The sequence below is a fragment of the Oncorhynchus keta genome, chromosome 33 (assembly GCF_023373465.1).
Source record: "Oncorhynchus keta strain PuntledgeMale-10-30-2019 chromosome 33, Oket_V2, whole genome shotgun sequence".
NCBI lineage: Eukaryota > Metazoa > Chordata > Actinopteri > Salmoniformes > Salmonidae > Oncorhynchus > Oncorhynchus keta.
Window position 1 is genome coordinate 8,514,216 of NC_068453.1, and position 15,942 is coordinate 8,530,157.

At 41.5% G+C, this 15,942-nt stretch overlaps 1 protein-coding gene across 1 annotated transcript; it reads right to left on the reverse strand.

Moving 5' to 3' along the window:
- Positions 1–215: 215 nt before the first annotated feature.
- On the reverse strand, positions 216–11,051 carry LOC118366155 (L-lactate dehydrogenase B chain). Its single transcript, XM_035748601.2, has 8 exons — positions 10,883–11,051; positions 3,513–3,652; positions 3,148–3,265; positions 2,748–2,921; positions 2,116–2,289; positions 1,688–1,805; positions 1,049–1,172; positions 216–925 (listed from the first exon to the last, which is right to left on the reverse strand). Exons 2-8 carry the CDS (start codon positions 3,639–3,641, stop codon positions 758–760), a joined length of 1,005 nt encoding a protein of 334 aa, XP_035604494.1. The 5' UTR covers positions 3,642–3,652; positions 10,883–11,051; the 3' UTR covers positions 216–757.
- Positions 11,052–15,942: the final 4,891 nt, after the last annotated feature.

Below are 15,942 nucleotides of genomic sequence, written 5' to 3' on the forward strand. Positions count from 1 at the left end.
GAATGTTTCTTTGCTGAAAATGTCAATAACTGTCCAAATTAATTTGCTGGTTTATGTGAATAAAAGCATGGCCAGGGAACTGGATTTCCTTCTCCACTTAACTCATCTTGAAAAATGTCAGATTATGTAGTAGCAATATCTAACCACAGGGAGGCATTGTGTAGCCCTGTTTTTTTACAGAGAAACATTTACGTCTTTAGACACAACAGGCATCGTAAGGTTCAAATATTTATTAATTGGTTGTCGTCGTCATTCATTACACAATCAACATGGGTGTTACAGTAAGTCAAAATAAAGTAGGCCGTTTCAATTGATTCCACCTCTGCCCTCTCTCCCTCTGACATTGATTGCCAGAAAGAAAGACTGAACATCTCTCCTCACACAACAACCAACACCACTGCTCCCCTCAGGAGGACTGAGTTACAGGGTCTGTGTTTCTGCGCTCACTACAGGAAGTGAACAGAACAGTGCTTCAAGACAGTGCAAACGGAGGATAAAGCCAACATTTGTTTTTGATCGTAGTACAATAGCTTCAACACATGAATCCAATGAGGGTGCATACAGTCATACTGGTTCACACAGTACCTAGCATGGAAACACAGCAACCTAATCCTACAAAAGGAAAGGGGGGTGAAAGGAAGAGTATACCAGTAGATTAAGATGAAAGGGAGATGGATCCAGTAGATCAGAGGACTGGTGGAACTAGGTCTGTGTTTGACTGCATCGGGAACGGAAAAGGGAGGGTAGACGTGTGTGTCTAGATGTCCTTGAGGTCCTTCTGGATGCCCCAGAGTGTGTCTGCGCTTTTCTTCAGCTGTCCCACCTCAGCGTCGGTCAGGGTCATATTGATCACGCTGCCCACTCCGTTGCTGTTCAGCACACATGGCAGGGACAGGAACACCTCCTCTCCAATACCATACATGTCCTGGGGAAACAAAACACAACCGTCAGTTATAATCACATAGAAATGGGTGTTTTTAATTCTCGTGTGTGTGTGTTTACATTTCCGCATGTGGATAATGTGTGACTGTGTGTGTTCTCCCGTTACCTTGACCATGGTGGAGACAGGGTGGATCCTGCTCATGTTCTTGATGATGCTCTCAGTGAGATCAGCCACACTCAGGCCGATGGCCCAGTTAGTGTACCCCTTCAGCTTGATCACCTCGTAGGCACTGGAGGAGCACACAAAACAGTCACCGTCAGTCAACATCTGACTGTTGCCATCTTGAACAGGTCTCTCTCGCAATGAGAGGAACCTGTATGAGAGGTAAAGCAGCCTTTACTGGTTCTAACAGCAGACCTATCAGCTATTTGCCAGCTCTTAGCAAACTGTTAGGGGGGAAAAAAGGGTGTTGGCCATTTATCTGCAAACAAAGTAACATACTTTCAGCATGCTTATAGTGAAGGGCACTCAACATGTATTACACTGACACAAATGACTGACATTTTCAGTGCAGCCTTTGATATTATTGACCATAACATGTTGAATAAAAAAAAAAAAACGTGTTTATGGCTTTTTAACCTCTGCCATATTGTGGAGTCGGAGCTTTCTTTAATGGAAGCTTCTCGAATGTCAAACATCTAAAGTGTGGTGTACAGCAGGGCAGCTCCCTAGGGCCTCTACTATTTTTTACCAGAGCCACATATTTAGACTAGATGGAGCTGGGGGTAGGTTCAGGGTAGTTACCTGTCGACCACTGCCTTGTGGGTGGCCTTCCAGTCCTCCTTGTCTCCGTCAAGGCCAAACTCTGGGTTCAGCTTCTGCAAGTTGACTCCAGCCACATTGACACCGCTCCACACAGGGACTAGCACACACAGGGAGCGAATCAGATATTTACTCATTCATTTAAACAGATATATTAGAATTTCCTATTTAAAACAAGCAGACTCAACTCATTCATAACACAATCTTTCTGACAGAGACAATTGGATGTGCAGAGTGATATAAAAATCCATGCCAAAACAAGTACTTTCGTGGGATTCATTTAAAGCCTTTAAATCTGCCAACAGCCTTGTGGCTTACTAGATGTGACAAGACGTTCACACACACACAAGCTCAGATTCCCACTGAAGTACACACGCCACTGACGTCAACACTATCCCCATCATTCCCACCACTGGTATCGCCGTGTTCTCCCAGCACCCATCCGTTGAAACTGGAGGCATGGATGCCCAGGCGCTCAGCCATCAGGAAACGGAAGCGGGCGGAGTCCAGGTTGGTGCCGCTGCCGATGACACGGTGTTTGGGCAATCCGCTCAACTTCCACGTCACATAGGTCAGCACGTCCACTAGGGGGTAGGGGAAAAAACGGGGATAGGGTCACACACACACTTATCCTTGACAATGTTAATGAATAACTGCCCATCCCTGTCACCGAATTTGTTGTCACAGTGACCACCCTATCTTGTAATGTGGAGTGGTGCGATACTGTAGTAGTTGATAAGGGTGGAATGCTGGGACAACACAATCTAGGGGAGAATGAGACAATTTTGTGTGTCCAAGATTTTTTTTTTAAATATCCGTGTGTACCGGATTGGTTGTTGGTTGTTTCTGTGTGTGTACCTGGTTGTGTGTGTGTACGTGTGTGTGTACCTGGTTGTGTGTGTGTGTACTTGTATGTGTGTATCTGGTTGTGTGTGTGTGTACTTGTGTGTGTACCTGGTTGTGTGTGTGTGTACGTACCTGGTTGTGTGTCTGTACGTGTGTGTGTGTACGTGTGTGTGCGCGTGTGTGTGTGTGTGTGTACCTGGGTTGGACACCACAATAAGGGTGCAGTTGGGGGAGTGTTTGACAATCTGTGGGATGATGTGTTTAAAGATATTGACGTTCCTCTGGACCAGGTTGAGCCTGCTCTCTCCCTCCTGCTGACGCACGCCAGCGGACACAACCACGATGCGGGAGTTAGCAGTTACGGCATAATCTGGACAGAGATCGGGAAAGAGCAATTGAATTACGTATAATTTTTCCATTTCACATTGAGCAGGGGTAAAATAAAAACATCTAAATGGTAATCAAAACCTTACCCTGATAAGGTCTCTCGTTTCAAAACAGGCTGCATTACATGTTCAATTGCAAAACTACATAAGTATTCTGCCATTTTAGCTCTGAGCCACTCCAGTGGCATACTCACAAGGGGATTCTCTTACCTTTGTCAGCGACTATCTTAGACGTCTTTAGGAAGAGGCTCCCGTGCTGCAGGTCCATCATCTCTCCCTTCAGCTTATCCTCCATCACGTCAACCAGAGCCAGCTCATCAGCCAAGTCCTACAGGAAAGAGGGCGAAGGTAGGGTGGAGAGGAGGCGAAAGGCCAGAAGGAGAGGAAGGATATGAATAACTGGTATTTAATTAGAAATGACATGGTAAAATCCACAATTACAACTAGCCTACATAATAACTGAGTAGTAACCATTTGTTGGCATCACAATAGTAGAGGTAAACTCAAGAGTAAGCTAGTACTAATAACGCAATAGCAGTAAAGTAGCAGTAAGACAGTGATATAGTTAGACTTACCCTGAGGAGGACGCTGACGGCACAGGCCATACCCACCATGCCCACCCCCACCACGGTCACCTTGTTCCTGGGGGGCTCCGCGGGGCCGCTGGCCACGGGGGTGAGCAACTTCTGCATCACAGACGACATGATTCACAACGCTGGAGGGAGGGAGATAGAGTTTAACCTTCAGTCTAGTTAAGGTTTGTCTACTGAGGGGTAGAAAGAAAAAAAAATCAAATGAAAACCAAGATGAGAGAGTGTGAAATTTGAGTGAGAGGTCATCATGCCTTTGCGAAAAGCAATCAAATTGACATTCACCATTGAGCGCGCTCTTTAGTCCAGGCATAGGCTTAATCTGTGTCTGGAAATCCAGCCCAAGGAATCTATTTCTTAAGCCAATCAAACACTACTGTATTTAATTTATTTACGCACTCGAGACTAAATTCAATCCACAAAACGCACTGCCCCCTCCATTTGCTGAGGCGCGCGCACACACACACATAAACTTGCGCGATTAAGTGACGTCAGTGGGAGAGTTGCGCTGTTCGCAAATATCCAAGCTAGTCCATGTTACTATGGCTCGCAAACTCCTCAAACAGTATTTGTAACACCTCCTAAAGAACAGACGCAGACGAAGTAAGCGCTTCACTGTTATTGTACACCCGTTGTTAACAAAGCATGTAACAAATAATAATGTGAAGAGTTACAATTGTTTGCCACCAGTAGCCTGAATCCTCCATCAGCAGCTAAAAATTATACTGGAGTCCAGAGGCAGGAGAGTCAGAAAGCTCAAGCAATGGTGTTCTTACAATTTCACCTGAATAGAAGTTCAGCTAACGACACCTGTTCTACTACAGTTTTACATGACAATGTGACTAGTGGGCCTAACATAGCCCTATAATGAGCAGCATGACCCAGATGTGTATATGTTATTGCAATTCTTAAATATGGTAACAGTGCACCCTCTGATAAGTGTTAATATTTTAATCTTATGACAACGAAGGATACAGTGCCTTCAGAAAGTATTCAGACCCCTTGACTTTTTCCACAATTTGTTACGTTATACAGACTCTCAGACCATGAGAAACAAGAGTCTCTGGTCTGATGAAACCGAGATTTAATTATTTTGACCTGAATGCCAATTGTCACGTCTGGAAGATACCTGGCACCATCCATACGGTGAAGCATGGTGGTGGCAGCACAGAGCGAGAGAGAGATCCTTCATGAAAACCTGCTCAGGACCTCAGACTGGTGTGAAGGTTCAGCTTCCAACAGGACAACAACCCTAAGCACACAGCCAAGAGAACGCAGGCGTGGCTTCAGGACAAGTCTCAGAATGTCCTTGAGTGGCCCAGCCAGAGCCTGGACTTGAACCCGATCGAACATGAAAATAGCTGTCAGCAATGCTCCCCATCCAACCTGAGAGCTGGAGAGAAGAATGGGAGAAACTCTCCAAATACAGGTGAGACAAGCTTGTAGCGTAATAAGAAGAAGGCTCAATGCTGTAAATTGCTGCCAAAAGGTGCTTCAACAAAGTACTGAGTGAAGGGTCTGAATACTTATGTAAAATGTGATTTCAGTTTTTTTTTTACTTTTATAAATTAGCCAAAAATTTGAATTACTCAAGAATCTAAAACGGATTCCATGTGTTATTTCATAGTTGTGATGTCTTCACTATTATTTTACAATGTAGTAAAATGTCCAACGAAAAACCCTGGAATGAGTAGGTGTCCAAACCTTTGACTGGTACTGTATATATGGGTGATTCCTCACAAACAAGAACACCATGAATTTCACTCCATTTTATCAATAAAGAGTCCTTTGGAGGAAAGCTTGTTCACATATGACATATGTCTCTTAAGGCATAATTGAGAAATATTTAATTGTAGTTGCAATGTGACATTGACCTTACCCAGGTCTCCTTTAAGACTCCATAATGTTTCATCTGTAGGTGCTACAAATGAAAAGGTTGGTGTCATATGAACCTTTATTGCTTTCTCTGTAGTGAGTAGTATTTTGATTTCAATAACATTTGACATTTATGAATATATAAAAATGTTGAACATAATATACTCTACAGGCATATCAAAGTTTCAGAGTGGGATTTCTGCTAGTTTTAAAGTTATGGCCCATTGTATCCCAGTAGGCAATGTAACCAATCAGACCTCCTTTTGCTTGCATCATTGCACATCCTGCAAATCACCAGCAGAGGGCAACCATTTTAAATCCATTTTCACATTCACTGTTGGTAACGCTTACAAATTGGATCATAACTCTTAAAAAGTAGCAGAGATCCCACTCCTGAACTTTATATAGAGTGGGAAAAGGGAATCCGTACACACGGAAAAACACAGGTGTAGACGCATTCAGAATTCCATGATCAGAATACTATAAAGCTGCATGAACTGTCAAAACTAGACAGAGAGGGGGAATTAAAGGCTTGCCCAGGAAGACTTTGCCAGGCACAATGGGTTGTCAGTCAAGCCTATAGAAATTGGCTAACAAAATACTAGACAAACAGGTGGATAAATGGCCCTATGGCTGGGATCAAAGAGGCTGCCTATTCACAGAAGACTGAAGGAGAAAATCTCAAGACACATCGTTGTCATGTATACTGAACAAAAACAGCATGCAAACAATTAAAGATTTTACTGAGTTAAAGTTTATACGAGGAAATCAGTCAATGGAAATAAATTCATTAGGCCCTAATTTATAGATTTCACATGACAGGATACAGATATGCATCTGCTGGTAACAGATACCTTAAATTCCAGCAGTGTTTGGCTTTCGCAAGGCATAAATGGGGCCCATGTTGTCCAAAAAGTTAAGACTTTTGACTCGTCTATTCATAAAACGTACTTCCAAAAGTCTTAATGATCACCTAGGTGCTTTTTCTTTTTTAGCAAACCTGAGTCAACATTTTGGACAAGATAGGTCCCATTACATACCTCATACCAATGGTCAAGCGTGGTGGTAGTGTGATGGTTTGGGGATGCTTTGCTGCCTCAGGACCTGGACAACTTGCCTTAATAGAAGGAACCATTTACTCTGTATCAGATAATTCTACAGGAGATTGTCAGTACATCCGTCTGTGAGCTGAAGCTGAAGAGCAGCAAGACAATGATCCAAAACACACAAATATACATGAAAATTGCTAAAAAAAAAAAAGCAAGACATTTGAAGTTTTGGAATGGCTTAGTCAAAAGTCCAGACCTAATTGAGATGTTGTGGCAGGACTTTAAACAAGCAGTTCATGCTTGAAAACCCACAAATGTCACTGAGTTGAAGCAGTTATGCATGGAAGAGTGGGGGCAAAACTTCTCCAAAGTAACTAGACACTGAACAACACCTACAGGAAGAATTTGGTTGGAGTCATTGCAGCTAAAAGGTGGCACAACCAGTTATTGAGTGTAAGGGGGCAATTACTTTTTCACACAGGCAAATTGGGTGTTGCATAACTTAAATAAACATGTTTCTTTTATCTAATATTAGGTTTTGATTGAAGATCTGATAATTAAAAATACAGTGCATCTTTAGTTTGAGATTGATTAACTTCTTTAAAATGTAAGAAATATTGCCTTGTAATTCTGTTTCAAAAACCCACATATCTTTAAGATATTTTCACATTTCTCTCCCTCATGAGCAAGGATAATGAAAGCTCACAGCAGTAATGGTAGACCTACCAATTAGTTAGTGATTAAAAATCAAATGGAATTACAGCAACTGAATTGGCTACAATGGGAAATCATAAGTCAAACCACAGTTGGGTCACCTGCTTACTGTCCTCCCTTCCACTGGCATATGGTCTTATTTACAATGACGGCCAAACCCTGACGACACTGGGACAATTGTGCGCCGCACTATGGGACTCCCAATCACGGCCGGTTGTGATACAGCCTGGAATCTAACCAGGTTGTCCGACTCTTTCTACAAGGCCTATTCTATCAAGTTAGGTCTGCCAAATGAAATGTAGCATTGGGAAAAAAAAAAAATACAAATCCAGCCATAGAGTATAGCCTATCATCAAAATAAAAGTAGTTTATAACATGCACAATTAGAAGCATCAATCTTTATAGAGCAAGTTTGACTAAATCCGAGCCCAGTAACTTTGCTCACTACATCCTCCTTCAATTGTCTCGTCTGGCTGCCACGAAAAGCCCCCACCTTGGAGACAGTCAATCACATTATTGTGGAGCTGCTGATCTGCTCGAAGTGTGTGCGTGCCACTGGCGATGTACTTTGCTGGACATGCTGTTCTCTGTGGCTCCACTTCAAAACGCATTCCGCCTACTACTACCGGTAACATTTAAGTTACGAAATCACCATAAAGCTGACACTTCAATTTCAATCTATCATTTTGGTTGCCCAAAACACTGTCAGCTTGGACTGCATCTTTGCTGATGAATGCCCTGATCTCTGGTCAGTCAATTGGTTCAATTACATTGTTTTGTCTATTCAAGAAAGTTTCCAAAACTGTCAAAATATTGTCTGTGTATAACAGAACTGATATTGCAGGCGAAAACCTGAGGAAAATACAACTAGGAAGTGCCTCTTATTTTGAAACCTCCTTGTTCCATTGCATGCCTTCCCTCCATTTAAAGGGATATCAACCAGATTCCTTTCCCTATGGTTTCCACATGGTGTGAACAGTCTTTACACAGTTTTAGGCTTTTACTCTGAAAAATGAGCGTGAATGATCACATCACGTCAGTGGATGGCTGGGTGCCAGCAGAGTTTTGCATGGAGCAGAAATTCTCTCTCGCTCTCGCCTATTGAAAAAGCTACGGTCCGGTTGAAATATTATTGATTATTGTAAAAACAACCTGAGGATTGATTATAAAAAAAAAAACATTTGACATGTTTCTACGAACTTTACGGATACTCTTTGGAATTTGTCTACCCCGTCGTGACTGCTCGAGCCTGTGGATTACTGAACAAAACGCACCAACCAAATGGAGGTATTTTGGTTATAAAAATAATCTTTATGGAACAAAGGGAACATGTATTGTGTAACTGGGAGTCTGAGTGCAAACAGCCGAAGATCAAAAGAAAGCAAATAATTTTATTGCTTTTCTGACCAATCTACTTTGCTGCTAGTTTGTTTAATGTTTTGTCTGCTGACAGATGTCCTTACATAAATCCTTGGTTTGCTTTAGCTGTAAAGCTTTTTTGAAATCTGAAACGCCAGGTGGATTAACAACAAGCTCAGCTGTGTTTTGCTATATTGCAGTTGTGATTTCATGCAAATTAAATATTTTTAGTAATTTAATTTGGCGCGTTGCAATTCAGCGGATGTTGACGAAAATGATCCCACTAACGGGATGGGTGCGCCAAGAAGTTAACCGACTGTTTATAATGAGGGCCGTCCCACGTTTAACCTGGACACAAATAGTATGGCTTCAGCCACGACAGGAACAAACTAAACATCTGCACGCCGCCTGCAGGTGTGAACGTGTGTTTCACTGTCCAATCCGAGGCTCGAACATGATCTGAATGTGTGATCTGAGGCTGTTTGGTCTCTTGCGCATCAACTTGGGAAGCCTCAAGGGAGAGCGGACACTGCATTATAGACAAAGCACCGCATATATTGCGCTCCAAAAATAACACCCAACTTTTTTTGCGGCGTATGGAGAAAAGGCGGGGCGGGGCATCCGTTATACTGTAATTCAACTTTGTCCAGTCTTAAAACAGGTATTATTCATTATTACATGGACGATACAGCGGAGATAAGACAAGTACCGGAAACAATAGAACACTATTAAAACCCCAGGAAACCATGCCTGGTATTCATAGCGGACTTTGAAAAAGGCACGACTGGATTTATATAAAGTAACAGTCGAACGTTGACACAACAACTCATTCAAGGGCTTCTCTTTATTTGTACAATTTTCTACATTGTCTTCACTATTATTCTACAAACTATGAAATAACACATATGGAATCATGTAGCAAACAAAAATAATTATACAACATAGAATAGTCAAACTAAAGAAAAATCCTTGAATAAATAAGTGTCCAAACCTAAATAAGTGTCCACTTGCAACACCAGGTTTGTGAGTTTGATTCCCACAGGGGACCTGTAGCCATAAAAAAAAAAAAAGTGTATGCCGTCACTGCAAGTCACACTTATCCAGAGCATCTGCTAAAATGTAAATGTATAATGCTACCAAGATGTTGTCTGTATCATGCAGGGGTTCAACTTTCACAGGGGACATGTCCCCCCTCCACATTCTGAAAGTGCATTTTTGTCCCCACCCCCCAGTTCTAATTGGAATGTGATACAAAACAAGGCCACGGTCTGCTTTAGGACCATGCCACCCCTCCGAGCCACCAGATAGGCTGTTTGGAGTGTTCATCTGACTGGATAGATATTTTATATATAATAATTCCCCCCCACTTCTAAAACCAAAGTTACACCTCTGGTATCATGTACTGAACGGATCATACGAGGCGTCTAAAAGGGGCTTACAATTCCCACTTTCATCATGACCTTTTCAAAAATGGTTTATGATACAAATGTGTTTTTTTTTTAAGTGCATCAAACCTTATTCATCCCAATGTGAGTATTACCATAACGATCTGACATACAAATATATTCAGGCCTTGCTGGCGTGACCTCAACAAATTGAGGCCTATTAATAATACTAATCATACTCAAAATATTGAAGCCTCAAGATGTCGAGCATGCCATAACTGATATCACAATAGGTCAATTATGATTTTCCTATAAAAAAAACGAATCCATGTCCTTGTAGGCCCATATTTAATACAATAGTCCTTCCATCGTCCTTGAATGTCGGATACTTGTTTTGCACTGCAAGATGGCAGATCTATAACCTCCACCTCGTTTGTCACATTCCATTAATACTCTGCACAGTTCGAGATGAATATTCAAGTCGTCAGTAAATCATTAGCCACATCTTCAAAATGACACATTCCGTAATACAAGAACTTTGTCATGTTCAAAACGGAGTCGCCCACGTAGCTCAACGAGGAAAATATGTAATGTTCCTGTACAGTGAGCGACAGCCACCTTCGTAAGAATCCATCGACTATGTTGTCGTTCTAGGGAGCTAGCCTACTACCTAGCAAAAATCACAGCATGCCATTAGGCTTTGTGTAGCCTAGGACTAGACAGCCTACAAACGCAGAAATATACATTTCTATTCAGCCGTAAAGGCAATCTAAAAAGGACTTGCAATAGCCCACATCAACTATTCCAAAATGTCAATAAACCCCTAACCATGTATGCATATCAACAACATTTAGGCTGTTGCAAGCTACAGAATGTATCCATAAAAAAAGTGTGTCGGCCTACGAGCATTTTTCAGCGTACATGAGAATTCACTCAAAGTCAAAACAAACACCGGCAGTATCTAAATACATACATTTTCCAGAGATTTAACGAGCAGTTATATCCCTTTTTGGTCCAAAGAGGCAGGCGAGTGAAGAAGCTGGTGAGAGGGCGTGACGACTTCACTTGTGGAGTGCGGGTTTTAAATGTGTTTTAGCAGGAGGAGAAAGAGGAGGATGCAACATAGGGCTTTACCACTGGCTGAGTTTGACACGGGGAGAATCTCAATGGTAAATCCTCGCGTCCGCTCTCCTCGCCTCCTTCTCAAAACCCATTGGAGGAGAAAGTCAGACGGGCGGGATCTCTGGCTTTGTCATCCAATGGTTTTTGAGGAAGCAAGGACGAGGAGAGAGGACGCCAGTAGTAGGATGCAATTGAGATTGTGAAATATGTGGTCAGACGGTTGGACCAGATTTGGGCTAGATGGGTTACAGCTATTTGTCAGATGTGATTTTTCGTAGCAGGTAGACAATTTACACAGCAGATTATGAGAATTAATTTAGCAGGCTAGGATAATTATTTAAGGCTAGGAAAGTGTAAGTTAAAATGCTACAAATTATATACTTAACGTTAATTTGACTAAAACGGCATGGGGATACATTTGCGCACACACAGAGAAGAGGACATTTTAAGTGCTGCTATGTTGTGATAGCAACGGCTACCTATAAATACATTAATTCAAGTTGTCTCCCCAGGAATCAATCTCTGGTTGTTACAAAACGTTATGTGCATGTACTGTATCATCTAGTCTATGCTTTGTTGTACTGTGTAGGTATATGATAGGCCTATTACACAGCCTAGGTGTATTCAATGGATTTTAATAGGAAAATGAAAACTGTAGCACCTGCAGAGAGGGAGGGAAAGGGATAGAGAGAGAGATATCATGTTCAAGTTTGCACGTTTTAAAGACTATGGCGATTGACAACATGTGATTCTAATATAGGTAGACCTAACTTATAGTAAGCTTGAGAGGTGGGTCCATCCCAAAGTGCCACATGTCGTTTTGACGGACACCTGTCTCAATCAATGAGAGAAGGCTTGAATTAGATAAGATGGTGGCATACACATTGTCTAAACTTTGATACTCATAGCTTTTTTTGTGTGATCAACACTGTTTATTGATTTGTTACACAAACATAACCAGATCAAATAACAAACATCACCCAATAAATGATTTCCTTGTTGAGCCCATTTTCTTGAAATCCTCTCTTGACATCATGAGTAGACTACACATAATTCCATGAAGAAGAATGTGGGGGTCGTTCCGCCAATTTGTTGCCCTTTGAGAAGTGTAACTTGGTCAATAAAAACATTTGATTTCACCTCATTTTCATAAATAGCACATGGCTCATCTTGATTAAAAAAAACACATTTTCCCATCTCATAAGGACTGACACACAAAAAAAGACTGAGCCGCCAAATAAATGAACATGGTTGACTGTAACAGGGTTGACGATTTCATCTTAAAAACAGCCATTCATCTCCTTGTGACAGGGTGAATGGAACTTGTTGTGTGCAATAGGGAGTGTCAATTGAGCACAAGCTTCACCCAAAAGATGAATAGCTTCCCCCGATTGCTCAGTTTGGCCGGGCGGCCAGCTCTAGGAAGAGTCTTGGTGGTTCTAAACTTCTTCCATTTAAGAATGATGGCTGCCACTTGGTAACCTTCAATGCAGCAGAAATGTTTGAGTACTCTTCCCCAGATCTGTGCCTCGCCAAAATCCTGTCTCGGAGCTCTACGGACAATTCCTTCGAACTCGCGGCTTGGTTTTTGCTCTGACATGCACTGTCAACTGTGGGACCTTCAGATGACTTCAACTGATTTTTTTGGGCGAGCTCATTAGAATAATACCCAGCATGCCTTACAACTGTAAATGTACATTTACGTGTTGGCCATTTAGCAGACGTTCTTATCCAGAGTGACTTCAGTTAGTGGATTCAACAAAGGTAGCTAAACAACCACATGTACAAAAGTAACAAAACGTTTCTGTAACCATTACAGAGAATACCATTCTCTGTAGTTAGTGGTGTGTTTGACATTAGTATAGAGTGCGCTGCCAGTTTTGGAACTGATTAAAAATTTCACACATGAGATGGGTGGGAGCATAATGTTCCGTACTGAAATCTAGGTGAAATCATTCCAAAGATTTGGTCAGTTCTGAAATGTTACATTTTCTAAGTAGTTTCAACTGTATAGGAAGTTGATGTAATTTAACATTTTAAGATTACAAACTTTAAGATAAAACAATGTTTTTCTGACTATCAAATACTTCCTCTCCACTTCATAATTTGTCAAAACAACTTGAGTAGCTTTGTTAGGACAACAACAAAAAAATCAGTTGAAGCACATTTATTTGACTAAAAGTATCAAGTTCACTCAAGTTATTAAATCCAACTTGTCAGTTCCACTTACTTTACTAGGTTTAGGTAACTTTAGATTGCGTTAACTCAACACAAAATCCAAATTGTACTTAAAAATGTTAAGGTAGCCAGGTTATAAACTTTTTTAATTTGACAAAAACATTTTTTTAGAGTGGCAGTCAATCTTTGTCATTCCCGCGCAGTGTAATTTAAAATTTTAATTTAACCTTTATTTAACTAGGCAAGTCAGTTAAGAACAAATTCTTATTTACAATGACAGTCTATGGGTAAAGGGCATAGTATGACGATGTAATATTTCAAGGGTCTGAGGGTCTCCTATTGTAACTACTGCAACAAGTCAACTGGAGAGAGAGGGGTGATGATGTCAATGAATACAGACAGCGGAAAGATAATAGACACTGGCTGTCTCCTATACAGACCACAACCTGCCGCTAGGATGTTTACTTTGGCTCAGTGCTACATTGTTTGTCCTCCCATTTGTCATGTGTTAGTGTTCTCAGGATTTTGGGTGGATACATTTTTTTTATTTAAGTCATGTCGTGCATTTTTATGATGACGTATATTTTAACATAGGCATATGGTAAACCTACTAAGGTTTCGGCGTTCCATTTCACTGTGTTCCATTCCACTCTGTTATATCTATTCCACTGTCGTCCAATAGATTCATTTAACTGAGGGGGTAAACTCATGTATCACATACTGTATTAGATGGCTATTCTCCCTCCCTCCTCTCCTGATGTTACTGCAATCCTATGAATCTCACACATGAAGCCATGGCACCCAATGAGGTTTAAGTCGCTCCTATTTACTCAGCCAATGAGGTGAGAGGACACTGATCCTGCTAAGGACTTCCAGTCAGCTGCAGCAAGGGCATAGTGTGGTGAACATGCAAGCAGGGAGTGTGTGGTGTGGTGCAGCAAGTTATCTGTCTCGCTCTGTCTCTGTCTCTCCCTATCCCTACACCTCCCTCTCTCCCTGTCAGATATCCTTATCATCACACACAGTGGGTATGTGTGACCACTGGGCACAATGACACATACGAATAGTCACGCCATTTACAAGAAGGTCATGAGCAGTAGCGATGCTTGTTGTAATGTGAGGCACTTGAGATTAAGAGATTTGGTTTAAATTTATCCCCCAAAATATGTGTAATGAATTTAATGGGAATGGGACATGTGACAGAAATGGCCAACCTCTCTATGGCACCAATCACAACTAGACCAGTGTTTCCCAACTCCAGTCCTCGATTACCCTCAACAGTACACATTTTTGTCGTAGCCCCAGACAAGCACACCTGATTCAACTTGTCATCTAATCAGGCCTTCAATGAGTTGAATCAGGTGAGTTTGACCAGGGCCACAACGATCATGTGTTGTGTTGGGAGTACTCAGGGACTGGAGTTAGGAAACACAGTACTACACACACTCACATAGGCATTACTGTATGTAGCCAAGCAAATGCTCAACTATGTGCTATCTAGTGTTTGTATGTTGGAAAGTCACTGGGCTGACTCCTTATACTGTTTACCCAGCAACATTATCAGTGATGACCATCATACGTGTAATGGATTGGCACTGCAGTGAATGTGTAGACTTAACTAGACTTTGCATCCTATGTGCACTAAGTTATCAGAGTAGAACCAATTAGATTCAAGACCAATAGTGGTGACCAGGTGTAGGCCTATAACAAACTCAGCTATAAATTGTGCATAGAAACAGAACTCTGGTTTTTAGTTCTTATTACTGTATTGGGTTGAGTGCCAATGTTTACACATCATTTGATTTCCAAGGGTACTACTCTTGACCTCACTGGGTCACAACCACATTATAATTAAGCAATAAGGGCCGAGGGAGTGTGGTATATTGCCAATACACTACGTCTAAGGGCTGTTCTTAAGCACGACGCAACACAGAGTGCCTGGATAAAGCCCTTAGCCGTGGTACATTGGTCATTACCACAAACCCCTGAGATGCCTTGTTGGTATTATAAACTGGTTACCAACGTAATTAGAACAGTAATAGTACTTTGTCATACCCATGGTATACATTCTGATATACCACAGCTTTCATCCAATCAGCATTCAGGGCTCTAACTACCCGGTTTGTAATTCCTGACCAATCAGCTACATGGATAATTAGAAGGAGCTAGCATGTGACCAATCACACTCCTTCTAAATGCTTTTGAACAATGACGGGATTCAATTAATATGGCATGGGCGATCGGGTAAGCGTGTTTTGCAAAGGGTGAAAGTTCATTGCATTCATTTTGGAATCGTGCAGGCATGAGCCAGGAGCCTTAAAACAAAAGTCACATAATTAAAGGGATACTTCCTTTGGCAATAATGCCCTTTGTGTACTTCCCTAGAGTCAGATGAACTTGTGGATATGTCTCTGTGTCCAGTATGAAGGATGTTGGACTAGGAGTGTTGGACTAGTAACCGGAAGGTTGCAAGTTCAAACCCCCGAGCTGACAAGGTACAAATCTGTCATTCTGCCCCTGAACAGGCAGTTAACCCACTGTTCCTAGGCCGTCATTGAAAATAAGAATTTGTTCTTAACTGACTTGCCTAGTTAAATAAAGGTAAAATAAATAAATAAAGGTTGGAGGTTGTTTTGTGATCCAATACTAACTAGCATTAGTCTAGCAGAACAAGGCAGTTAACCCACTGTTCCTAGGCCGTCATTGAAAATAAGAATTTGTTCTTAACTGACT